This window comes from Candoia aspera, chromosome 1, assembly GCF_035149785.1.
Source record: "Candoia aspera isolate rCanAsp1 chromosome 1, rCanAsp1.hap2, whole genome shotgun sequence".
Classification (NCBI taxonomy): domain Eukaryota; kingdom Metazoa; phylum Chordata; class Lepidosauria; order Squamata; family Boidae; genus Candoia; species Candoia aspera.
In genome coordinates, this window is record NC_086153.1 from 95,485,372 (window position 1) to 95,513,300 (window position 27,929).

The following is a 27,929-nucleotide window of genomic DNA, read 5'->3' on the forward strand; positions in this document are numbered from 1 at the left end:
AAAGGAGTGCTAGGCTCCAGCAATGATGCTGACGCTAATGAGAAACAGTTACTGAAGTAGGAAACCTTAGAAATAATAGTGATGTCGTTGTCTTTTCCTACCCTGTTGGATAGTACAAGCAACTTACAGGTATGGTGCCTGCACATACAGCTGACATCTCTCGTCCACTGTGAGGCAACATTCTCTGGTTCCTTTATTGCTTTTCCACATTTGGGCTCAGATCAAGTGTAGTCTGCTATATCTGGGTCTTTTCCTCTCAAAAAAGCAGCAATGATACCTTCCTACGTCTTGGATGTGGAAGACCTGGGCCAATGCAACCAGGTCCTAACTTTTAACATGAACACACTTGAGCTTTGGTTTATGTTCCCTTTGCCACAGTGTAGTTATTTGAGCTGCTTGTTAACAGGAGTATAAACTTTTATCAGCATAAGAACAGCTTTTAGTTTCTTGGCAGATAGAGGATGGTGAGAATTTGATGCAGTAGGAGACATACAGTAGTGATTCAAGCAGTGCAAGGTCAAAGTTTTTCGAGGGAAAAAGCCTATGTCATCTAAATGACTACGTTTATCTATAAAACTAGCTGCTGGCCAGTCTGTGGATTCTGATTCTATATAAACCTGCTGCAAACATGATAATGTAATCCTTTCTTTACTGCAGTGATAATGGTACTGATAAAGAACATAACACGATCCTAGAATACTTTGCTGCCATTATAACTACATCCCACAATCCTTTGCATTAATGCACAGAAAGACATGAAGTGTAAGCTTTAACTTGGCAGAGAGCCATTCAGCATCATCCCATCCCATTATCCTCCAGGAACGAAGTGTTCTTATTCCCCTTGGGCTGATAATTCAGAGACAGATCTTATTTTACTTGAAATAAACATTTTTCCTTACTGAGAACTGCAAGCACCAACACAGCTAATATGCATTCATATTGATTTGCAAATATGTCAAGAACTTTTATTGGAAAAATAAAAGCATTTTCCAGCCCTTCTTTCAAATAAGGATTAACTTTTTCCAGCTTATATAGATTGAACAAAATTGGGGGTTTGGTGGTGTTTTTTGTTGTTGTTTATTCGTTTAGTCGCTTCCGACTCTTCGTGACTTCATGGACCAGCCCACGCCAGAGTTTCCTGTCGGTCGTCAACACCCCCAGCTCCCCCAGGGACGAGTCCGTCACCTCTAGAATATCATCCATCCATCTTGCCCTTGGTCGGCCCCTCTTCCTTTTGCCTTCCACTCTCCCTAGCATCAGCATCTTCTCCAGGGTGTCCTGTCTTCTCATGATGTGGCCAAAGTATTTCAGTTTTGCCTTTAATATCATTCCCTCAAGTGAGCAGTCTGGCTTGATTTCCTGGAGGATGGACTGGTTGGATCTTCTTGCAGTCCAAGGCACTCTCAGAATTTTCCTCCAACACCACAGTTCAAAAGCATCGATCTTCCTTCGCTCAGCCTTCCTTATGGTCCAGCTCTCACAGCCATATGTTACTACAGGGAACACCATTGCTTTAACTATGCGGGCCTTTGTTGTCAGTGTGATGTCTCTGCTCTTAACTATTTTATCGAGATTTGTCATTGCTCTTCTTCCAAGGATTAAGCGTCTTCTGATTTCCTGACTGCAGTCAGCATCTGCAGTAATCTTTGCACCTAGGAATACAAAGTCTTTCACTGCTTCTACATTTTCTCCCTCTATTTGCCAGTTATCAATCAAGCTGGTTGCCATAATCTTGGTTTTTTTGAGGTTTAGCTGCAAACCAGCTTTTGCACTTTCTTCTTTCACCTTCATCATAAGGCTCCTCAGTTCCTCTTCACTTTCAGCCATCAAAGTGGTATCATCTGCATATCTGAGATTGTTAATGTTTCTTCCAGAGATTTTAACTCCAGCCTTGGATTCCTCAAGGCCAGCTTGTCGCATGATGTGTTCTGCATACAAGTTGAATAGGTAGGGTGAGAGTATACAGCCCTGCCGTACTCCTTTCCCAATCTTAAACCAGTCTGTTGTTCCGTGGTCTGTTCTTACTGTTGCTACTTGGTCGTTATACAGATTCTTCAGGAGGCATACAAGATGACTTGGTATCCCCATACCACTAAGAACTTGCCACAATTTGTTATGGTCCACACAGTCAAAGGCTTTAGAATAGTCAATAAAACAGAAATAGATGTTTTTCTGAAACTCCCTGGCTTTTTCCATTATCCAGCGGATATTGGCAATTTGGTCTCTAGTTCCTCTGCCTTTTCTAAACCCAGCTTGTACATCTGGCAATTCTCGCTCCATGAACTGCTGAAGTCTACCTTGCAGGATCTTGAGCATTACCTTACTGGCATGTGAAATGAGTGCCACTGTTCGATAGTTTGAACATTCTTTCGTGTTTCCCTTTTTTGGTATGGGGATATAAGTTGATTTTTTCCAGTCTGATGGCCATTCTTGTGTTTTCCAAATTTGCTGGCATATAGCATGCATTACCTTGACAGCATCATCTTGCAAGATTTTGAACAGTTCAGCTGGGATGCCGTCGTCTCCTGTTGCCTTGTTATTAGCAATGCTTCTTAAGGCCCACTCAACCTCACTCTTCAGGATGTCTGGCTCTAGCTCACCGACCACACTGTCAAAGCTATCCCCGATATTGTTATCCTTCCTATACAGGTTTTCTGTATATTCTTGCCACCTTTTCTTGATCTCTTCTTCTTCTGTTAGGTCCTTGCCATCTTTGTTTTTGATCATACCCATTTTTGCCTGGAATTTACCTCCAATGTTTCTAATTTTCTGGAAGAGGTCTCTTGTCCTTCCTATTCTATTGTCTTCTTCCACTTCCGCGCATTGCTTGTTTAAAAATAATTCCTTATCTCTTCTGGCTAACCTCTGGAATTTTGCATTTAATTGGGCATATCTCCCCCTATCACTGTTGCCTTTTGCTTTCCTTCTTTCTTGGGCTACTTCTAGTGTCTCAGCAGACAGCCATTTTGCCTTCTTGGTTTTCTCTTTCTTTGGGATGTATTTTGTTGCCGCCTCCTGAACAATGCTGCCAACTTCTGTCCAGAGTTCTTCCGGGACCCTATCTACTAAGTCCAGTCCCTTAAATCGATTCTTCACCTCCACTGCATATTCCTTAGGAATATTAGTGAGCTCATATCTAGCTGATCTGTGGGTCTTCCCTAATCTCTTTAGTCTGATCCTAAATTGTGCAAGAAGAAGTTCGTGATCTGAACTACAGTCAGCTCCAGGCCTTGTTTTTACCGACTGTACAGATGTCCGCCACCTTTGGCTGCAAAGGATGTAATCAATCTGATTTCGGTGTTGTCCATCTGGTGAAGTCCATGTATAAAGCCGTCTCTTAGGTTGTTGGAAGAGAGTGTTTGTTATGCAGAGTGAATTGTCTTGGCAAAATTCTATCAGCCTGTGTCCTGCTTCGTTTTGTTCTCCCAGGCCATACTTACCTGTAATTCGAGGTGTCATTTGACTGCCCACCTTAGCATTCCAGTCTCCTGTGATGAAAATAACATCTCTTTTAGGCGTGTTGTCCAGTAGGTGCTGCAGATCCTCATAGAACTGCTCTACTTCAGCTTCTTCAGCATTTGTGGTTGGGGCGTATATTTGGATCACTGTGATGTTAGATGGCTTGCCCTGAATTCGAATTGAGATCATTCTGTCGTTTTTTGGGTTGTATCCAAGCACTGCTTTAGCCACTTTACTATTAATTATGAAGGCTACTCCATTTCTTCTGTGGTCCTCTTGTCCGCAGTAGTAGATCTGGTGGTCATTTGATGTGAAGTGGCCCATTCCAGTCCATTTCAGTTCACTGACGCCCAGAATGTCTATCTTTAATCTTGACATCTCACCAATAACCACATCCAATTTGCCCTGGCTCATAGATCTTACATTCCAGGTTCCGATGGTGTGTTGATCCTTAGAACATCGGATTCGCCGTTCACCACCAGCACCGTCGGCCGCTAGCCGTCCTTTCGGCTTTGAGCTAGCTGCGTCATCACGTCTGGGGCTAGTTGAGCTCATCCTCTGTTCCTCCCCAGTAGCATTTTGACCATCTTCCGACCTGGGGGTCTCACCTTCCGATGGTATACCGACATATCTCTGGTTGTACTGATCCATTTAGTTTTCGCGGCAAGAATACTGAGGTGGGTTGCCATTACCTTCCCCAGGGATCGCATTTAGTCTGACCTCTCTGTCATGACCTTCCCGTCTTGGGTGGCCCTTCACGGTTTAGCTCATGGCATCATTGAGGTGCTCAAGCTCCAGCACCACGACAAGGTAACGATCCTTTGCTGATATGGACAACAAGCAGTTATCCTTATTTCATTTAAATAGTCTGTAAGTGTGATTCATTATTAGACAGTATAGCATTGTTTCTTCTAGTTCCTCTGGTTGCCAATACAATTTTTAACTCTCCCTTCTTTTAATAAAGAAAGGCTTCAGCAAATAAGTAAATGAGTTTTTACTATAGGTACTAAAGCTAAATGTTTTATCCTCTCTTAAAATAAATCCCCACTGTGCACCCTCATACTGGCAGAAGGACATTGTCCTCATGTATTAAAGAGGACTTTCCATCTAACTTTTTTTATTTTTATTTATTTATCACATTTTATCACTGCCCATCTCCCCCCAAAAGGGGGATATATTTATCAGACTCCTGCTTCTTTTGTACTTTTACCTTATAAATTTTTAGTGCATCTTTTTAATTTTTCCATATATTCACCTACGTGTTCACATCAAAGAGATAATAGAATCAATACCATTCTATTCAATTCTGCCTCACAGGAAAAGAAATTCCTTGTGAGAGCTGTAGCATTCTTACGTAATCTAATACTAGCAACAACCAACCCCCCAAAATTGCTCTCAGCTGTTTCAGGCCACAGTATAAACTGTGTACAGCTGTCAGAAACAGAACTTAGATATTCCTAAGACTACAGTATAATTTTATGTAGCTAATAATGTGTCATCTCACAAACTGTCTTAGTTTGGTTTTCAAGTGCAAATAAGAATGGAGAAAATAATATTGGGGATTTGAATTGTGTCTAATTGCCATCTCAAGAGAAGAAAACTTGCTCTTGGCAAAATGATTTTAAAAAAAATCCTTTAGAATGATGTAAATGTATGGTTCAGATGTACAACTATTTTCAAAAGACGATTGTGGACTGCACACTAGGGGAAATAAATTTTGTGTGTGTTTTCATAGAGGACTTTAACAACAGCTTTCCAAAAAATAAGAAGGTAAGATAGAGGAAAAAAAGGAAAATTAAAAGTCCATTGGGAAAAGATTCCCACCTCTCTTTACAAATGCCACAACATAACAGTACCAAAAGAAAACATGAGAGACAACAGCTTGGGTCTCTGAGGGGAAGCATTGCAGGAACAGAGGCAAGCAGATTTAAAAAGGCCTCTTGCGAGATGATGTTTATCAGATAACCAGCACACTGAAGAAATGCTACTGCTTAACATTAATTTAGAAAATGTGGGACATAATGTTTAATATCAGTCAAGCATCTCACCTCCTGTAGCTTGTTTTTCATCCTTGACACAAGTCCCATCTAAAGAGCCCACAGAATAACAGTGACATGGCTGGCATGGTTGGTGATCCCTTGGATGAAGCTATGGAAGCAAAATCAAAGCAATTAAGTGATCTGCTGACCCTCCTGATCATGCAACTTAACCTAGTTAGGAAGCTCAAGCACTGTCCTATACTTTAATCCAAAACTTAATAGATTCCATGATGTCTTTTCCTATTGATGGTTGCAATAATGTAACATGGACTTACTGACCCAAAATGTGATTTACAAGTTTACATCTTCATCCATTCAAACTGAAATAACAGCAGAAAGTCCTGTTCTTTCATTGTGTTCCTTTATGTCAACATAATTTACTTTTATAATCCCTGTAAAACTCTCCTTTATTTTTTCACGCTATGAAAGGCAACTAGTAGGCTATAGGGATTAGAATAAATACAATTCATAATGTTCTGTTTTTTCACTTAATAAGGTAGCATCTGAAATGATGTCTTGAGATTCAGAGGACAGAGATATGGATCCTTTACCCCTTTTGGCCTGAAGTATCCATCAATGCATGTTTCACAATTGATGCCCGCAGTGTTCTGGGTACAGTTAATGCATACTCCGCCTCCATTGTATTCTCCATGGATATTCAAACTCTGCTTTCTGTCTGCCACAGTCTGGTCATAGTAACATTCTTCTGCCTTGCCGTGGCAGTTGCAAGCTAAAGAGAAGGAGAAGTATATTAACAAACATCACATCAATCTACAAGAATGTAGAAACATTTTTTTCCAGGAATTAACAATATTCTTTCATTGTTTTGATGCTAGTGCAGCAGAGATTTTCAGCTCTTTGAATTAATAAGTAGCCACTCACAAATTATGCTGAGGGATTCATTTTAGCTTACATTTCGAAATCATCTGTTAAAAGAAGGATCTTCAATGTCTTTTCCAAATGTCTTTACCATTTTAAAATCTGTGTAGACCTCCAACTTTTTCTAAGTTACATAAATTGCTGTTGAAAAACAAAGTTACTAAATGGAAAGCCATTATTTATGGAAATGCTTCTGGTATTCCAGAATAACTAAATATAGTTGAACCCTTTTAAATTCTGCACTAAGAAAATGATGGCACCTCATTTATTCTGGTTTTTTATAAGTTATTATGGACTACAATTGATTTTAAGCTTATACTATAAGAAATGTGTTAGTTTTCAAGATGCTACAACTATCTTTTTTTTATTATAACATGCTAACATGATTACCTTTTAAAAAGAGTCATTCACTATTAGTTGTAAGTTGTACTTATTAGGAACTTGGTTATTTTGACACAAAAAGTTAAACAAACCTAAAGGGAAGCAATCCAAGCAAATTAACCCCCTAGTATGTTCCATTATTTTTAATGCAAAGATATATTTAATTTATCCCACTGAAACAAATGTATTGCACATGTTAAACTTATACTAATTCTCATTAAAATCTATATACTTCCACAGTATCTACAAACATGACATCATCATCATCATCATGTATATGTTATTAAACTGATCTCATTATCTGGTGCAATTATAATTTAAAATGTTTATTTCCAATTTTGAATCTGCTTTTTCCCCTAAGAACCACAGAAAAACATAAATACTTTTTTCCAATTTCTCATCCAAATGGCATGAAGAACTAGATGTGACTATATCACAATGAATATATAGGTAAGCCTTTTGGTTTTGATCTATGTTATAAACCACATCCAATGAATTATTTCTATTACCTTCACATTCATGTTTTACAAGAAAAGTCCCAGCTTGCCACCGTCTCTGATTAAATCCAGGGCAACACCGATCACAGCTTTCTCCGCAAGTATTATGTTCACATGCACAAGAAGATCTCTATTGGGATAGGGTAGGGTAGGGTAGGGTAGGATGTATTAAAACAATATAAAGCTGCAGAATCAGAAAATATAAAACAGTGACTTGATAACATACTGGATGAAGCCATGATATGCAGGCAGACTATGATCCCATCAAGATATCAGATGGATCTGCAGACTACATGGTTCTATTTTGTCCCATACCATTTCTTTCTTGTATCCCATTTCCTCCACAAAAGAGGTAGTTTTTTCCAGTAGTGGAAGGGCAAATCTTGATATAACCAATGTAAGATAAGTGCAAATAAATAGGCTGAAGTTTAAAACAAATACAAGCAAATCGAGAGAAGAATTGTATGCCAGTAGGCAGTCCCAGTGGTTTAGACCAGGGGCAACTCACTTTTGGTTCTAAATCTTTCACCACTGGCAGATTAATCTAACAAGAATGTGGCTCTCACATCTCCATAAAGAATGCTATTAATTGTCAAGGAATCCTGAAAATCTCAGGTTAACTTAGATCTATCAGGGAATGCTCTCAGAACATTTTAAACTTTCTTTCTGTATGGTTACAGCAGACAAATTTAACTGTCTTTATAGAATAATCTTCCCAGCCTATCTATTCAGAGAAGGTTTAACAAAGTATAGAACTGCTTATAATGAATAAACTGTCAGTGAAATTTAGGGTCACTTGTACCCTTATTTCAAAGATAGTTTCTTGGGATCCTGTTTCCTTCTTTGGAATGTATATCATTTTAGATCAGGCCTGCTAAAAGGTGAACATATGGCAAACAGAAAAAGATTTTTAATATATGATATGTTAGGCTTTCAATATATTTGATCTCAGATAATTCTAAAGATCATCTAAGTGATCATTGATGGATGTTTTTGAAGCAAGTGTTCAATATGGTGCTAGTTAATACAATTGTGTTTATACAGTTTTCTTTTGTAGCTAGAAAATCTCTTTCTTTCTCTAGCTCACACACACACTCTCTCACACACATATACACCAATTCTGAGAAATTATCTTAGAAAATGCAAATGAAAATAAAATTATTTTTTTCAGTCAATCAAGCCAGGTAATTAAGACAGCACATGATTCCCCACCACCACCAATAATTCACTCCACTGATGGAAAGCAGCTATCAATGAGATTGAGAATGGCATGATATTCTGTAATTTCCCCCACCCCTTCTCCAGATCTCAGGGGCTTGATGGAACATCTGGAATAGTTTTGGGGGCAAGAGAATTACTAAAAGTCATATCCCTCGTAGACAGAATTAATGGAATTCAATGGTAAGGTTTCAGTCATTTACACATTTACTATCCTCTGCACACTTATTGTTAAACTTAATAAAGCTTATTTTCAAGTTAACATGCAGAAGAGTGAGAGGCTTTCAAAATTTGATATGCCTGAAAATTAACAGTTATTTTCTCTCTCAGCCATAAAGTTGTGAACACTAGGGATGTCTTATAATCAAGACCAAAGGAGACTGTACACGTGTGTACTGTATATCCCTTTTCATATTAGGATAGTATTGAACAATACATACATTTGTGGCTGGATTCAGTGGACATGCTTTTGCATGGCCATAACAGATGCACATTCCTCCCACTGAGATATCTTTCACAGAATAATAATACTGAAAAGAAAATTAGAAAGAAAGATATATGCCATTATTATGGTGCAAACACAAGGAAGTTTCGTTTTGGTTCGATAAGAGCTTTGAAAAAGGTGGGGGCAAATGTTTGCTTCATTTTCACAAAAGTCAACAAATAAATTAATTTACACTGCACAGCACTGAATATGATGAACAGTAGTTGGTTTGGTAGTAAGGTTCTAGGTCTTTGGATTAAAAACAGTAGTCCTTCTGCATTCCTATATGGGTTTTCTTAAATCCCAAATGAGACCATGCTGGCATAAATTATGCTTAATGACTGTGGGCAAGGAAGAATTTTTTTCCAATTCTTTTTTCCTCTATAGGCTTTTATGCTGAAGACGGATCCAGTCAGGTCATCGGAAATGATTCAGTAAGCTTCAGAAGGAAGGGAGAATCGCCAAATATCACCTGTCTCCTTCTCCCATTGAATGTCTCAATTGAAAATCCCTGCTCTGTGCCTCCCACAATGTGAAGGAACCCTTCTTTAGATAGAACAGACATCCAGAATCCAAGCCATCATCAAAGAGGCAAGCTGACTTAAAAGTCTATGTTTAAAAGTGAAACCTTAGAGCTATGCCTTCTTCATGCAGTAGTTGTTTCATTAACTTTCACTAATCCACTGGATAATATAAAACTTCCTGTGACTATTAAAACATTTACTTGCATTTCTTGCATCATTTTCTTGCATGGAAGCCACATGTTATGATCCTCTACAGTATAAATGGTCATCAGGGACCAATAATGCATATATTTAGATGACCTGAGAACAGAGCATTCATGACCTCCAGTTCATTCATAGAGCCATATTTCTGGAAGAGGTCATTTGAAGCAATTATTACTGCTTTCTAAATTGCATGGCTAAATTCTTCCAGCTTTCCATAAAGACATTCAAGACAGCACTTCAAATATTTGCTACCACTAAAATATGCCAATTTTAGCATAAGAAAAAGCGAAAAGAAGTTATTGTTAGAGTCTTGTATAAAAGTACTGCCTTGAATCACTTGCTACTACAGATGTCCATGTGGGGGGAAGGAGGGCAGGTAATCAAATGTGTACCATGACATAAATTCCACCCCTTATGTATTTGCATGAAATCTTTCACAACCACATGTCTTGCCATTTCTGCATTGGGATTAGAAATGAACATCTAGGCTTGCCACAATTTCTTTGTGGTCATTAGAAACTTTCAGCCATGGGTGAGTCCAGAGGGAACATTCTTTGTTCTATCCATTAAAAAAAAATGCAGTTATTCAATTTTTTCCTCCTTTTGTTGAAAGGAACAGATGGAAGAAATGACAGAAAACATGGGATGATTATAAATGAAGAATGATGCAGCTGGACCTCTAGTGAAATTCCATGAAGGAATTGCAGGTCAAAAGCACCAACAATTTTCAACTGAAGGTATATACAGAATTAAGAGTTACATATAAATGCAAGAAGAAACTTACTTATTTTATTAACTTAATTTTGTTTGCAAAATATAATTTCCAATTTAAATTTCAGTATAAATACCCTTGTTTCAACGCTGCTTAGAGAAGGAACCAAAGGATAATTCACGGAAATAACAAAGAAAGGAAAATCATTTGACATTATGAGGGGATGAGCTATATTAACAGTCCTAATGAAGCCAAATATCAAGCCTGCTGTTACCATCATTTGTGCTGATGGCACCATTAAAGAAAAAATATAAACAAAGATTTATGTTCTACATTTTTCTTGTTCTATTGCACAATGGAAAGCAACAAGGAAGCAAAAACCTTGAAGAGATATGGAAAGCAATGAATTACCAAAAGATGATTTGATGTTACACGAAATAAAAATGTATAGGGCAGAAATTGAATGACACAAAGTTAAAGACACCAGTGTGGTATTTCAGATGTTTAATCCATGCATATCAGCAAATATTCTGGAAAATATAATAGCGGTCCGTATATAATAGTTGTGCAAGAATAATAGAGAAATACTATAGTGATGGGATAGGAACAGAGAAGCTATCAGATTAAAAAAGCAGAGGGTAAGGGAATTTTGCATCCATTTCTTCTTGGTAATGTACTTAAAGATTTTTCAAACATGAACATTATTAATTAAAATACTACAAAATTAAATGAAATATAATTGAAGTATTTTAAATATTATATATAAAGAAATTATCATCTTTCCTTAAAAATTATGTTATTAAAATATTTGAATTGTTTCAAGATATGATCATACTTTAGAAAACATTGCAGTTTTGAGCCATAAAAATCAAATGCACAAAAATATATTTTTAAAAAGCTCTTTCTAGAAATAGTCATACAAAACATTGGATTTACCAATACCAGTATGCTTTATTGGTAATTTTATGAAAGATTTGTTTTTTACAACTAGATTTATTTGCCAAGTTGTATTCCCCTCAATCACAGAGTGACTCTAGGTAGGTTATACTATAGAGTTAAAATAGTAGGTAAGTAACAGCTAAAACAAACATACAAGAACAAAAGAGGACATGGCACATATTAGGAAGGAGAATAACACAAGTTTATTTCTGACCAATCTACGATTAGGGAGGAAACTGCTGCATCCTACCCCAGGGCTTGACAAAAGCACTATTTTTTTTACAGCTTTGTGAAATCCCAATAGGGTCAGCATCAGAAGAATCTTAGAGGACATACTGTTCTATATGGCAGATGCAGTTACCAAATAGTCAGGCCTTCTATGTCCCACAGTGTGACAATGCTTTACAACTGTGACCTGGAACACACCAATTCTTCCAGATCTTAAAGGCTGGACAGAAACAACAGGAGAAAGATCGTCCCAAAGGCAACCAGACCTCAGTCCTGAAGAGCTTTATAGCTCAGAACCAACTTCTTGAATTGCACCCAGAGGGCCATCAGCAGCCAATGCAGCATACAAAACAATGGTGTTATACGGGCAAAGCGAGAAGTTCACATAACTACTTATGCAGCAGCACATTGGACCAGTTGTACTTTCTGATCTTCAAGAGTAGATAATTTTCCACAAAAGGTACATCAACAAGAAAATTCTATTGTAGAAAATATATCACCCATTCTCTTTTTACACTACCCACATGCAGGCACTTATTTGTTGATCTTGGAGGAGAACAGCAACATTCCTCTTCTCCTCTAACATTGCCTTCTCCAGACTAGTCCCAATTCTATCTATCATCAGCGAGGCACATTGGTGCAGCTGTTTGTAATGGTACCTATGCAACTGAGCAGTAGTTTACGAAGAACGGTGCTATATGGTCTAGAAATAGAATGGAACAGATTCTCAGAATGAATTGTTGATCATGTGAATGGATGCCTGTGTTCTTGGCTTTCCTATGCACATAAGAAGGGAAACATGGAAAAAACTCCAAAGAAATACCGCAGCCATATACGGTTTGCATACACTCATCCTGCTATTTTTTTTCTCTAAATGGGCACATCATAGAGAAATTGCTAGTTGAGGAAGAAGAAAAACAGATGTTTCATATTCTGAAATAGAACAATCCTTTCGGATTCTAGGCATTGTAACTGAGGCAAAAAAAGTACTGCAAATGCACATTCTAACATCTTTGGACTTACCCTCCTTGTGACTATTGGATCAATTTCATTGGGATCTCTGTGTGCAAGCATCATTAAATCGGCATTTAATGTCCGTATCCTCTGAAAACTTAAGCGAATATAACGAGCTGATGTAAACTCTAGCAGTGTTGGAGAAGGATCATCTGCACTTGGTCGCCCGTTGATCAAGGATGTGTGAATCTACAAAGTAGAAGAAATAAGGAGAATGGTGAGCTAATACTGTTCACTCAAATATTATCAGATCTGCAGAGTGAATTTAGGAATCTTAGTAAAGAAATAAGTGTGATTGTAAAAGATTGTTTTCCTCTTTCATTTATATCTCTTCTCCAATCCTTTAAATCTTTCTACAATTCGACTGGATAAACTGGTATAGCCAGTCTCAGAGGATTCAATGTCTCAAGTAGGAGAAAAAGAATTTTTCTTTTGAGGGGAATGAGAGTGGAAGCCTTCTAGGTATGTCACACAGATTCATGAACAGTTGGCTACAGATGATTAGCCAGCTGTTTTTCATTGGATATGAGCAAAGAATAATACAGATAGCAACAGTATACCACAATTTACAGTGAAATATATGGCATGTGTTTTAGAACTGACCTGAAGATTAAACTGGCATATGTGATTAGCAAAAGTTTTGTTTTTAAATTTAAAAATGTTATTCATTCCAGAACCACCACCATGTATTTGCATTATTATTATTATTATTATTATTATTATTATTATTATTATTATTATTACGGTTGATCGCACAGTCAGCCGGATGTTTAGACTGGATTTGGCATTTTTGTCTACCTATTATTACTATTACTAGTACAAGTACTAAGAGTGAACTATTTGACAATAGCTGTTTCATGTCATATATAATTTGGTCGAAGCAAATAGGAATTTAATTTTTTGCATTTTTGATCTGGCCTATTGCATACCACAGAATAAAAACCTACTGCATGGTATAATGCCTGATTTCATAGCTCTTAAACCTCAAATTTTATTTTTTCTATTTTAAAAATTATAATATATTCCTTTTTAAACCAATATACCATATGGTATCTTCATGAAGGATTTAACAGTTTCTTTCCTACTCACAGCTTTGGTATCTGAAGTAAGATACTTTGCCAGAAAATCCACCAAGTACAATCACAGTGTGGTTCTTTCTAACATAGAAAGAAATCACAGCTGTTTGGCTATAATGCTCAAAGTATTTTAGTTCACTTCTTTTTCAAAACAAATTACATGAAATTATTTTACTGGACTTTTTCATAGACTTTTAAAGTGATAATAATAATTAGAGCATTTTTAATATACAGTATGAAAAATGCTTCAAGTTTGAAAGGCTTCGCATACTACTAATTTTTAAAGCATCAAAACCAAATTATCTGTGCACACACATACGCGCGCGTGTGTGTGTGTGCGTGTATAAGCATAAAAGATATATGTAACCGTTTGTTTTGGATCCAAGAAGGAAGGAGATAATTACATGCACACACACAAACACTTAAATGAGAGAGAAAGAGAGAGAGAGCCATCAAGTCAATGTTGACTCTCAGCAAGCACATAGATATTGTAGATTTTCTTCAGGAGGATCTGTCTCCAACCTAGTCTAAACAAACAAACAAGCAAACAAGAAGGAGAGGAGAGGAGAGGAGAGGAGAGGAGAGGAGAGGAGAGGAATATACACAGAAATGTAAGGATAAAACATTTCAGTATTTCAGTTTCCACCTAATTTACATAGCTACTCAGATGGAATAAAAGAAAGCAATAACCAATATCACAGTAATACTATGGAGATGATGGAAAATTTCAAAGATAACTTTTTTAATAAACTGGTGATATTAGATATTATTATCCTCACACTGAAGTCATGTAGTGTTTTGGTGTCATGTTTATCTATCTACAAGTTTCCCTCTATTTTTCAGGATTGTTGGATCATATGGCATTTTTACTACAATAATCGGCAAATGCTGCAGTTACCTGAATTGACATTTTTAACATTAAAAAAAAAATACAGAGATGCTGCCAAATCCATTCTAGATCTGAGTGCTTTACGATCAACAAAACAAAATATAAACATTCACAGTACCCTAAGATAACCCAACCAGTTGCTCCATTCAAGTAGCATCCCCTTCACTCTCAATGGGGTTGGCTATTCCACAGCAAGCAGGCTCTGGGCCCCTACCTCTTCCATGCCCCCAAAGAAGGGAATCCACAGAATGCCCTTCCAACCTGAACAGATTAGATAGGTGGATTCCATCTGGAGCAGACAGCCCCCAAGGTAACAGGGACCCAGGCCATACAGGATTTTACAGTAGACTATATAGGTAATAACCAGCATCATGAACTGGATCTAGAAATCTACTGGCAACCAGTGCAGCTCCCACAACATTGGAATGATGCAAGTTGGTTCTTTCCAAAATGTGGACTGCTGATTTTGTGCCAACTGCAGCTTCTGAATTGCCTTCAAGGGCAATGCCATGTATAGTGAATTGCAGCAATCTAAGTAAGTGATTATAAAGGCATGAGTTATGGTCAACAGTGCTTGCTGAACCAGGAAATGTCACAAGTGGTGCACCACACAAAACTGGCCATAGCCTCCACCTGATAATCTAACAGAAGCCAGGAATCCAGTAGGATCCCTAAACCTCCTCCTATAGTGGGTATAGTGGCAACCCATCCAAAACTAAAGCTGGAACTAAGTTGGAACTAGAAGGCTTCTACATAAATAATAGCTTCATCTGGTTGGGATTTTTCCCAACTCAACCCTCACAGCCTCCAGGCATCAGGTGAAGACTTCCACAGCATCTCCTGTATGGCCTGGGATAGAGATATAAAGCTTTGTATCATCAGCATACTGATCATATTATCCTCCTGAACTGATGGCTGATCTCCCTAAAAGGTTGCATGTAAATATTAAAGAAAATAGGAGAAAGGCCAAACCCTCACACTGGAATGTCTAGAGTTCAAAAGTTCTTCTCCATCAAAATTCACTGGGATCACCAGGAGGGAGTGGAGCCACTGAACAATGTTCCTTCAAACCCCAACCCTCACAGGCAAATCAAAAGAATACCATGTCTAATGGAATCAAATACTGCTGAGAGATCAGACAGCACAAGGAGGACCACATTCTCCCCATCTTAGATGACTTCACAAAGTATTACTCCTCTCATCTCAGTGGATTTGTCCATGAAGTACGTAGCAAAAAGGTTGTCACAGTGGCCTAAAGGAGATTCTTCTGACTTGCCCAGTCCTAAAAAGGACTAGGTAACTGTAAACAAGGCCACTGGAAAGCAGTCCATGGATATGATGACAGCAGGGAAGTATTGATGCTTTTCTGCCCTTACCACCATGGTTTAAGTGCCGATATTTGTACCACCCATGTTTGGCCATATTCACTCTTTCTCTTTTGCCACCATTGCGTAACATAGTAACAATTATTCAATTCCATTCTATTGATTGTAATGCATACAACACTGAAGTGCTTAAAATGCACCCTTTAAACCAGCAGCAAAATGTCAAATGCTGTTCATGTCATATTCTACTTCAACTAACTCAGTCCCCAAAGAGCACTGGTAAATGTCAGCTTAATGAATTGTTTAGCAAATATGATTATATGCTGGGCAACTTGTACCTCAGACTGCATAAGCTAAAGTGAGCTTTTTTTTGTCAGCAGCTCTCTTTCTTCAAACCACTTGCACCTCAAACTTAATATTGCTTCTCTAATTCATTCTTTTTCCCCCCCTACAGCAGTGCAATTCTTGCATTTTTCATTTCTGAGGGGAAAGTAATTTGTCAAAGACAATGTCTTTTGAGAAATTTAAAGAAATTGTTCATTGTCAAAGCAATGGTTATGAATAAATCCTAGAGTAATAAGGCATTCAATTTCCTTAAAAGTATTTTGTCATGTACCTTTAAAAAAGAGTTGCCTTTTATTGCCAATGAAGCTAGAACAATATATTAGTAAACCAAGTCTTTCAACAATAATTATGTGTAATAAGAAACCAAGAGGAGTCTGGGCAAACACACATGATCAGCTCTAACAGAGTGATTGTGTTCATACAACACACATAGCCATGTCAGCTGAAGGTCTAGCAGATGTGCTTACCCAACATGTTCAGCTTGGTTAGTATTTTGTGTGGCTTAAACATGTTGAGTGAACTCAGACCTTTTGGCTATTTTATGGTTCAGTATGTTATGCAAACTCAGAAAATGAGACAGTTCAGAAACAAGGTTAAGGGTGTTTTGTAAATGCAGTCTATGTCTGCTGGAGAAGCTTTTTCTTATGTACATAGTTGTCCATAAGCAGAGAATGCTGTACTGTTGCTCAAGAGATGTTGTTATCAGATAATAATCAGATTCTGGAATGGTACCTATGGATCAAAAAGCTCCCACTTGCTCCAAGCCTGGCGACACATTGGAGTAAGATCTTTTCATTTTCTCATTCCGCAATGGATTCAATAGATCCCTTAAGCACCCCATTCAATATAAACCTTCTGAAGAGTGGTTGGGGAATAGATGAAACTGCAGGGAAGAAGGGGGCAAAGAAAGACTGAATGCAGAAGCTATATTCTCTTCGTATAAACACTAGTTATCTGGAATAGGCCACAGCGACTATAGTGGGTTTTATTTCTTAGAAAAAATGCACTGGATCATGCTGTTAATTATTTCAGTTTCAGATGTATACACATTACTTGGGATTAAGTCTTAACTGGGATTAAGTCTTACTTAGCTCAGCTAGAAATACTTCTGAGAGGCATATAACAGGATGATAGGCTAGGTGTGCCTTTTTCTCAGTCTGAATTCCATTGAACATAATGGACTTATGTGCAAATAAATGTGGAAACGATGACACTGTTAGCTGGTATTTATCTCTAGTTCTTTGGGTCATAAATACTTGTTTATAGGCACAGATCTGCAGCCTAGAGACAACTTGAGTCCCCCACCCCCCACGTTTTGCAGGAAAGGATTTCAAATGGTTATGACGTTATACCATTAGCTGGCTGCCCTGCAGCCCCTTGGTGTCTTCCAAATTGTAGCCCACCATATGCAATTAACATATGCAATTTATATAGAATTAGTATAACTAAAATATACAATATATATTATCCTAGAGGAAAAACTGTGATCTAGTGAGCTGTGTGCCTACTCACTAGTGTTCCATGGACAGTGTATATTTTCCTTCTGAAGAGAAAATTTCACCACACTTTTCTGAACAGGTCCAAAATACCATATGATTTTGCTTGAAAAGATGGTCAGTTTTCAGATATTTTAATTCCAGTAGACAATGGAATAATATAAAGAAAGGGGAGAGGGGCAAAAACTAATTATAAACAGGGCTTTGATACAAAAGGACATATTCAGAATTGCTTTGTTAAACTTTTAAAAATCAGAGGGAAAAGAAACAGAAAGGGCTCTTGAGAGAAAAGATGGAATCAACTATGGAACGAAAGTCAGGGATAGGTTTGGGTTTATTTGTTTGTTTTTTAGTGAAACATGAGGAAGCAAATAGGACAAACAGAAAATTACATGCAACTAAAACCACTTCAGATTTGTCTGCCTTTGGAGAACTGAATTATACTGGGTTTCTTGACTTTGTTCTCTAATTAATCTGCCTTTATATTACTGGGCACATTTTGCTACATATTTATTGACACTGAAAAGGGCAAAGTTGCATCCACATTTTATGAGATCATATAGGGATCACCTAGAAGTACACCAAGAAAAGCTTTACAGCACTTTCCATACTCATACTGGCAGCCAATGGCTTCCATTGAGGAAATTATCTCAGTGGCTGCCATTGAGGAAATTATCTCAGCAAAATATATCTCCGTATTGATGTTTCATTGTCCTTTGTCAATGTGATCAGAGAACTCTCCTGTGGAGACAACGTAATGTATAAATGGCTCTATAAGGTACTTCTATTCAAGAAATTGACTGATTACTCCTATGACAATATTAGATTCAAAATAATGGCCAGAAGATAGAAGGAATTAGAACTGTTCCCTTGGCAAGTGATCCTGCATATGAAACAGCTGTGTAAGAGAGTCAGGAATACAGCTAAAAATTGGTACATGATCTCTATCTGAAACACATCCTGTTTCGCTCCAACTGAAATACCATCATAAAAACACAGTTGGGGCCATTGCAAACCAAAAGTATTTTAAAAACAAACAAGGAATGAAAGATAATTTAGAGAAGGAATAAGCAGCCTTCAACCCATTCACACTGACCTTGGTAGATACTATAAGCTAAAAACAAACAACTGACCAAGTAGTTGAGGATCAAGAGACAAACTCAGCTATGTCATTACACTTTTTATGAATGGTGCAGATGTTGTAACAAGTAATGTTGCAGGGTGAGATACAGAGGATGCTCCTAAGAGCCCTTAGAAATTCAAAAGAGTGGGGAGGGGTGGCCAGGCATAAAAGCAACCTCCTCCACAGGATCTTGGATCTGTTGGAGTTGTACAAACAAAGGTGGGATATAAATCAATCAAACAAATAAATAGTATTTAGCCTCACAAGTTTGCCTTACTGTAAAATTGGTATCTTGTGGCTGGCAATGCAAATCACAACAGCTATTTTCCAACATAGCAGTCATTTTGCCATGACATTTCCTAAAATCTCAAATTGGGAGTTACTGGACTTCAAAACAGTCCTTGGCTAGGGGCTCCAGGCATACCATCTAATAAAGGGCATGGTCTTTTTATCATCTCACAGCCTATTCTTTGGTTTATTTCCACTTTGTCTTCTTGCTGCTCTTCTATTTTCTACCCTGGAGCTCATCTCAGCTTAATACATCGATGGATGCAAAAGAAATACTTCATTCCACGGCTGCACTGATGGCAGCAATTAATCAAGTCTTCTGATACCTTTTGTAATCAGCAAAGAAATTAAATTAAAATTAAGTATATTTTGGTATAAATCAATGTATACTGGGGAAAATGGTATATATAAGACAGCTGCATAGGAAAAAATATATAGATTGGGAGTAGTGAAGCTGAGAAAAAAAGATATATTTTGAAAGGTATGTTCAAGATCCATAGAGTGGCAACTGCAGATTTTAAAATATGATTAACTGAGAAGTTGGATAGAAAAAAATACTATATGGTATTGACACTAATTGCATTAACATTGATCTGAATGTTATCAATCAATATCAATATCAAATGTCATCAACATGAATATTAAATATCCTTAGACATATTTCACTGCTGCCCGAATGTATTGTGAGATTCTGAAAAGCAAAATCATTTTGCTCTGAAAAGCTGATAAAGTCACCAAAACATTTCAGTAGTCAGTGATATAAACTGATATACTGAGTTTAATAAATAAACATTAAATAAATAAAACAACTCCTTTCTACTTTATTGAACTAGTTGCTAGCTATTTTACAATTTTCCTTCCCCAATTAAAATAGCACCAGAAATGATATTTTATTTCTTATCTATCTAAGAAATTATTAGAACAAATAGTAGGATACAGGTTTTCATCAAACCTTAGGTATTTCTAAAATTAAAATTTAAGTGCCATAAAATTTTGACACTTTTCTTGCTCTCTAATATTGATCACCTCACCCAAGTTGTATTTTTCAGTCACAGATTAATTGGTTTCATTAATAATATGAGGTTAAGGAATCATGCAACTCACGTAACTAACCTGATAGGGACCGTGTCACTTGAACAATTAGCTTCACTGTTTTAGAATTTTGTATGACTTTGTGAAAGTAACTGAGAGCCAGAGTAGTGGTCAACCACATCAGCTACCAACAGCCCAACTTCAAAGGCAAGAAGACTGCTAAACCTCAGGAAGAATAAGGAGAAGTGCCAGCATTAAAAAGCACTGGGTGTAACAAATGGCTAAGGGAAGAAGAGGATTTAAATATTCATGTTAATCAGATATTGGAGATAGCAAGACAATGTGGAAGGGCAAAGCGTGCCCCTATAACCAGAAATGCTGATTGTCCTACTGCTAAACTTGCAAGTTCTGGGAATGTGAAATGAAAGAAGAAACACATATTCATTTTGTAAAAAAATGTTTGCAAGATTCTGATCTGCATATGTGTGATAGAGACAGAGAAATCAACTCTCGCTTGAGGCTCAGCTTGCAAAGTTAAGGGCAGGGAGAGGAAATGTCAACTGCCTCCCCAAAGGGAAACCAGGTAAACTGGAGAAAGAACATTCCAGAATGTGCGAGTCACCCCAGAAAGCCAGAAAACAGAATTATAGGAAAATAAAGAAGAGGAAGGATGAGACAATGCCTCACCTTCTTGATTACAAGATGGTGCATTCTTTGATTCTTTCCATAAGAAGGAGATATTGATTAAACTAGATACTGGATTCAAGTCAGAAATTTACTTAGCAGACAGACAAAAACTCCTCTCAGCAGAGAGAGGCTCTGTTAAATTATTTTGTGCATCAGATAAAGGAAAAATCATCAATGCAACCATTAAGGATGACCTGTATGTCCCAGACTTGAAGTCAAACCTGTTATCAGTAAGGAATCTCATATGGTAAGAGTAAAAAGTAAACTTTAAAAGCTATCACTGTTTTGTGACTGAAAATGGGGAGTTGCTTATGAAAGGCATCTTCCAAGAAATTGGACTATTTGGAATGAAATGCAAACCCCAGAAATTGGTTATAGCATAGGAAATTGGAAAGTTCCAGTATGTAGCCTCAGTGACAAGGCTAGACACTGCTGCAGCAGTTGGAATCCTGTATAGGAAGGTGAGCACACCAACCAGAGCAGATTGGGTTAGAGTCAAGACTTTGGGCAGGTATCTTAAGGGCCCTGCACACATAGATTTCCAACTGCCAGACAATAGTGACCCTAAACTAGAAGGATAGATCACAAGTCCACAAGCACATGGAGTTGGGGCGATCAGTTGGCCAAGCAAATAGTAATCATTTGTTGCCCTATCTTCCACCAAAGCAGAATATTATAGGCAGCAAAACTATGGCAGGAGACTACATAAACTACATAATGGAGCTACATAAACTGTGTAATAACTGCAACACTCTATCGCCATTAAATCCAATTCATACGTAAATACAGAAGACATCTCTTTAAGGGAAGAAGCGTACAGAATGGCAAAAAAGTTGTGAATAAGAGTTCCCGCACTTTCCCTAACGTAAACAGTCCAATGAGTGCAAGATTCCTCCTCCCTCACTCTGGTATGCAATGCCCCCCCCCTTTCATCAGTTCATGCCAGTCTCTTGCTTCCCTGCAGGTGTCTTCAACAGCTCAGCCAGTTGTCCTTGGGTATGAGAGATAGTCCAAACATGATGTATTCTCACTTGTGAATGTTCCCCCTCCCACTCTACTGACTTGCAAGTCTCAACACGTGTTGACTTCGTTCATGCATGTGAGTCCATTCAGATGTTCTGGGAACATTTGATCGGGGAGCATGACAAACTGTTAATGGAGTTTGGGATAGATGAGGCAAAGTCAACAGACATGTCTGAAGACAACCAGGAATGTATCCAGTACAAAGCACACTGACATCAAGTATCAGTAGATAGGAGATGCCCAAGAAGAGGACATCATTGAAGGGAGATATTAGCATTACGAGAGATGCTGGCAGATTGACTCATGAAGGCTTTGCCCAGAGTTTGACAGAGAGCCATTTGAGAGCTGATGGGAATTTGAGATTGGCACATGAGCCATCAAGAACATGTGTGGGAAGTGTGACTTCAGTGGCACTTATTTTCACAACCTATTTTGCACAAGGTTCAACGGGATATAGGATTTACTCTGTGTGCCCTCTTTGTCTTTCCCTCTGCCTGCTCTTTGCTGCCTTTGTTTTCTAGGCAGTCATGCATGGGCAGGTTCCCTTCTTGACTCTCTTCCTGAAGGTATGTAGATAGCTACTTCCAGGTTCCTGCGTCATCACTTGCCCCCCTTCCCCCAATGGATATCTGTGAATATATCCATATTAAGTAATACCAAGTTTATATTAGCTTATGAAGTAGAAACTAGTTCTGTGAACTTGAATAGATGAAAAACTCATACAATACAGAAAACTGCACTGGCTAAGCTTACTTTAGAAATGCTTCAGGCATTTCGTTTCTAAGGCGTATTCATAAAAATATGTATGGCTATGAGAAACTCATTTTTACAAACATTTGTATTGTAGGATGCTCTCATAAGAACAAAGACTGTAGAAGAATCCTGGCTCTCATGGTGGCCAATCAGAAGAAATAAGTAAGGCAAAACCAATCATAGCTCTTACCTCTGAAGGCCAACAACTGCACACTGCTATCATGGCATAAAGAAACTGCAACAAATGAAGTATTGCAAATGTGAGATTATATGTATTAGACAACATTATCCACAGCTTCCTGCTTTTTTCTACATGTTCACGGCAGTGTAACAAGACTGAAGCCTGGTGCTAAATTGTTCAGAACCCTGTGTGCTTAGTAAGTGGTTACATTTCAAATCATTTGAACCATATTAATTATTATTAATAGAGCCAGTTTGGTGTAGTGGTTAAGGCACCAGGCTAAAAAACAGTCCCGCCTTAGACACAAAGCCAGCTGGGTGACCTTGGGCCAGTCACTTTCTCTCAGCCCTAGGAAGGAGGCAATGGCAAACTACTTCTGAAAAAACCTTGCCAAGAAAACTGCAGAGACTTGTCCAGGCAGTCTCCGAGAACCAGACACAATTGAACAGATTAAAAAAAAAACCTAAGCAGTCCTATGAATCACATCATTAATCATTGCTCAGTTTTCAACAAATGACATTAACTACTACTATATACACCTTCTATAATAAAAAGCCAAAATGGAAAGGAATTGTTAACAGCAGAAAGAGTTTCACTTCAGATTTCCCCAAGAGGTAGCAGGAAATGTTTCCATCTTTTTGTTTTTTGAGCAATAAATGTTTCCAGATATTTATTTTCATGCATAATATAGAAGTGCAGTTGCTCAATCTTGTTGTCTTTTCTCTCTTTTTTCCAAGTGGAAAGGCTTGCTGGAAAGTTAATTTTGTGCATTAATCTCAATGACTGCTTTTTCTACTTCAAAACCCTCTTTGAAAGGTTATATACAAAAAGACTTACAGAGTAACTTTGCAATCCAAAGGATATTTATTCAGAAGCAATCTCAATTTCCTTCAATATTGTAGAAGGAAACCAGAATGCTTTCTAACAAATTTGCTTAGGATTTCAACCCTAAGGGAGCTTTCTTCCTTAGAACTTCTGCTTTCCTTGTGAATTGACCTCTTCTTCTCCAACGCAAACTTTGGCAGAAGCAGGGGTCCCTGTAAGAAAGGGTCCCCAGTGTCAAAATGGTGGGCATGGCCAGGCAATCAAAGTCCTGCTCCTTTTTAACATGTCACATGCATTTCATGCATGTAAAAAGGGGTGAAACGTCAATTACCCTGGCTTGCATCCACCATATTGACACTGTGGATACGACGTCCACCCCCACTGACACCTCTAGGCAGAGGCCAAGCTCAGTTACACTGGCAGTTTATGTGTTAGAATCATATAGAAAAAGGGAAGATTGCCCCTTTCTGCTTATTTCTTTCATCTTCCTCTACCAAACTCACATATGGAAAACATGGTCTGGATAAAATTTGCAGACATCCAATGAAAGGGTAAAAACATTCCACTCCCTTTCAGTTGCTCAACCTGAGGATCAGGACAACATCTAGAACCTCCGATAGCTAAACCACACATGATACCTATTGTCACTGCACTAACGACTCAGAAGGAACTTTCAACCATCTGTGTAATTTGCTGCTATAGGTCTCACCAACAAGACCAGAAGCAGAGATTAGCAACCCTACTTGAAAACTAACAGGGAACACTTACAGAGGCAAAACCATGATCAAGATCTAATCCATCTATAAGATCTAATCTATCTATACAGGCTGCAAACATCTGGATTAAAATTCTATAGCAGCGAAGAGATACAAAAAAGACTAACTTTTTTGCTACCATCATCTGTGTTTTTGCAGTACAGATCTGGTAGTCAAGACAGAGTCCAGTTTTGACAAAGTTCTGAGCATCATGTTCAGGAGAAAATCAGGTATTTCCAGGCAGTCAAACAAGGCTTGCAATTTAGCAGTCAGGCTGCCAAGGAAGTTGTTTTAACATCAGAGAGCTGTCAAACAGGATTTTACATCAGAGGATCTCAGCCTTCTTCTAAGCTCCATGAGTACTGGCCAGCCCAAAGGACAAAGCCAAGTTACTTAGGAGCACACTACTAGGAAGACACAGTTCCCAGCTATCTAGCACTCCTCCGTCTCTCTGACAATGCCATGTAACAAGGATCAGTCACCCCCTTTACAGCTTGCGCCTGCTACTGTTTGCTTGTAGGATTCAACATGAGACTCAAATTAACCCTACATGAACTCAGCCAATAGCAGCTGGATAACAACATGACTGAGATTCTTTTATTTCTGTCCTGATACCTGCCATCTTGAAAAATGGACTAATGCCCTAACTGACATATTTAACTAAAGTCTCCTTTAGTTAGACCTGGGAGATCAAGGAATGGTGAAGAGAAATCAGTAAGGAAGGAACAACATCTCATTTTGGATTGTGCCATTCTTCTCATCTGACATTTATGATTATAGTGGTGCTCAGTAGAAAGAAATTTGCATTGTATTCACTATCTCAACAAAGAAAGCCATGACATTTAAAGCTGAGAACAAAAAATCATTGATTAGAATTGAAGCATTAAGCTGGGAATTTTCAAGTACTAGCTAAATGTTGACTATTTCTAGAATTTTAGACCACCCAATAATCAGAGTTCCCTGATATTCAGGCATTTGTGTTTGAAAGAACCTTATCTGCCACATTCATCAAATCTTATCTGGCAGGGAGATGTCACAGCAATTTTTCTAGCCATGCTGGGATGAATACATTTCAGTTCTGAGTATTTGTAGATATTTTGACCCTTTGACCTTAAGATACTGACAAGCTGAAACTCCCCGTGAAACGATTAAATCAGGCTTTGGGGAGGATTGGATTTACAGTTCATTTGTAAGTCCCTTTCTCCTTCTCTCCATGCCTTGCTCTGTTGGCCAAACTTGCCTTTAATGACTATTCAAGCAATAAGGCATGAAGGAGATCTAACAGAGAGGCATCAAAAAGTCCCAGAGTTCAGAACTTCTGACATTATTGACCTACATCAGTATAGCTTAGGAACAAGTTACAGACAAAAAACAAGTTTTCAAAGACAGTCCAGACTTCATTATTTTTAAAGGAACTTAAAATGGATCCAGATGTTTGCAGATGATATATGGAAAATGAAAGCTATGATACAACTACAGTCTAAAAATCTTCTATCTGAAGACTGTACAATTTTTAATTGAGAAGAACATTTGCTGTCACATTGTAACATGTTTCCTGTACAATTTTTCCCTTCTGCAACAATTTATGAATAGTTGAAATTGCCCTAGTCTCTAAACGTGTGCCCTCAAGCTTCTATTAAATGAGCCAAATTAAACAAAGACCAACACATTTGTTAAATCAGTTTTATTGGGACTGGAAATTATCTTCTAGACTTTATAGCTATATTTATATTATGCTGAAAAGGACATGAGGTTAAGAATTTGGAGAAAGCCACTGAAAGTCTACCAGATTACCCATCGAAAAGAAAAGATGCAGATGTTATGTAATTAAAACTACAATCTATAGCACATAAACTCACAAAACGTCTGAGAATACAATATTTTTTCCTGGTTCTCTTACTCCTGGGCTTCTGTTAATATGCTCTGCTTTCAACTTTTCTTTGTCTCATTTGAGCTAAGTAAATAGGAATATTATCCATCATACCAATACTCTTATGCCATTCCTTTGAATAATCATTGCAAAGCTGCTGGTGGTGATAAAACTTACTAACAAACAACATTTTGTAGTTCTTTGAACATTTTTGGGAAAAACATATAATTTATAACAGGAAAGGTTAATTACTTAGCCTATATGAAGTGCCATGTTAGAAAGAAGAAACCCATGGCACAATCTCTAACAGTGTTGAAATTTTATGGTTTCATTTCCAATACCAGTATTGCAAGCACAGCTTGCAAACATTGTTCCATGATTTCTAGACACCTCAGCTACCACACATGAAGTAAGGAGCAACTGGGTTTGGGCTGCCCTTCACAGCTACTCCACTGGGCCCACTCCAGTTCTGCATTTACCAATTGGACAAATTCACATGACACACTCATCTGTGGTTGAAGTTAAATCAGGTAAGTGATCTCTCCATGAATAGCACAATAGTTGATCAAATAAATGGCTCTTTGCTTAGTTTCCTCCTTTACACAACTTCTATGGAGTTTTTTCTTTTTTCTTTTTACAATCCTCCCTAAATATAGAAAAAATATTAGTAAGACATCCACCACATTGGAGCCAGAATCATTGCACAAAGTTTGGGAGAAGGCTAATCTCTCTCCCACCTAGTTTTAAACACATCTGACCTGACATTTGTGGCCAGTGGGACTACTGTTTAATGTGACACTCAAAGCAAAGATATTGGAAGGACCTGTAGCACAATTGCCATGCAAGTTAGGAAAATCAGGATGAGCTGCTTTACTGATTTCTATTCCTCAAATGGGATCATTCATCTGCATAAACTTAATCAGTTCATTACAATTTTAAATACCAGGGGGTGGGGTGGGGGTCTTACAAAGCAGCTATACCATAATAAGGAAATTGATTGCCCAAAATGTAGAATTAGGAAATAGAATAATAAACATTCTCTCTCTGCCTGCCTGCCTGCCTGTCCGTCTCTCTGTTTCCCTCTCTGAAGTAATTTGAATTGGACATAAAACTACACATACAGTAGGAAACAAAGAGAAAGCTGGAGGAATGGAAAGAATATAGAAATGCATAATTCTTATCTAAGATTTGACCAAATGTTTTGTTTTCTTTTCAGAATGGAAGTTGGAAGCTGATTTGATATCTTTAGTTTGGAAAATGTCTTTTGATTATGAAATGGAACAATTTACACACTTGGCTATATAAAATGGAAAAAAAACCTTAAGTGGCAGTGATAAACAAACCAACGCGCACATTCACTCATGCTTGACCCATCTCCAAGATATGGTGTCCTTGCCTGACTCTTACTATTTTATACCTAAAAGCTTCCCTCCCCCCTGCTTTTACTGCTGTCTTGTACTTACAAAGAATCAATACCACATTAGTACTCCATGGAGAGTATACTTTTCCTTATATTCTTATAGGAGAATCATATTGAATTTGATTAAAATAAATAAAAAGATGCTTCATCACACCCCATTTAAAGTACATGCAAATTATCTAAAGTACCTCAGAAGACAGTGTATAATTATTGTGGATCAGATTTTCCTACATCACACTAGTCATTGTTGGATATTTACAAAA

At 37.7% G+C, this 27,929-nt stretch overlaps 1 protein-coding gene across 1 annotated transcript in view; it reads right to left on the minus strand.

Annotated features, from left to right (window-relative positions):
* The window catches only part of LAMA2 (laminin subunit alpha 2), a 352,961-nt gene that overhangs the window by 284,933 nt on the left and 40,099 nt on the right, over positions 1 to 27,929 (minus strand). Inside the window, exons 5-9 of the mRNA XM_063295339.1 lie at positions 12,588 to 12,767; positions 8,914 to 9,003; positions 7,268 to 7,385; positions 6,050 to 6,228; positions 5,508 to 5,607 (exon numbers count right to left, since the gene is read on the minus strand). Coding sequence (XP_063151409.1) covers positions 5,508 to 5,607; positions 6,050 to 6,228; positions 7,268 to 7,385; positions 8,914 to 9,003; positions 12,588 to 12,767 — 667 coding nt within the window. The remainder of the gene's footprint in view (positions 1 to 5,507; positions 5,608 to 6,049; positions 6,229 to 7,267; positions 7,386 to 8,913; positions 9,004 to 12,587; positions 12,768 to 27,929) is intronic.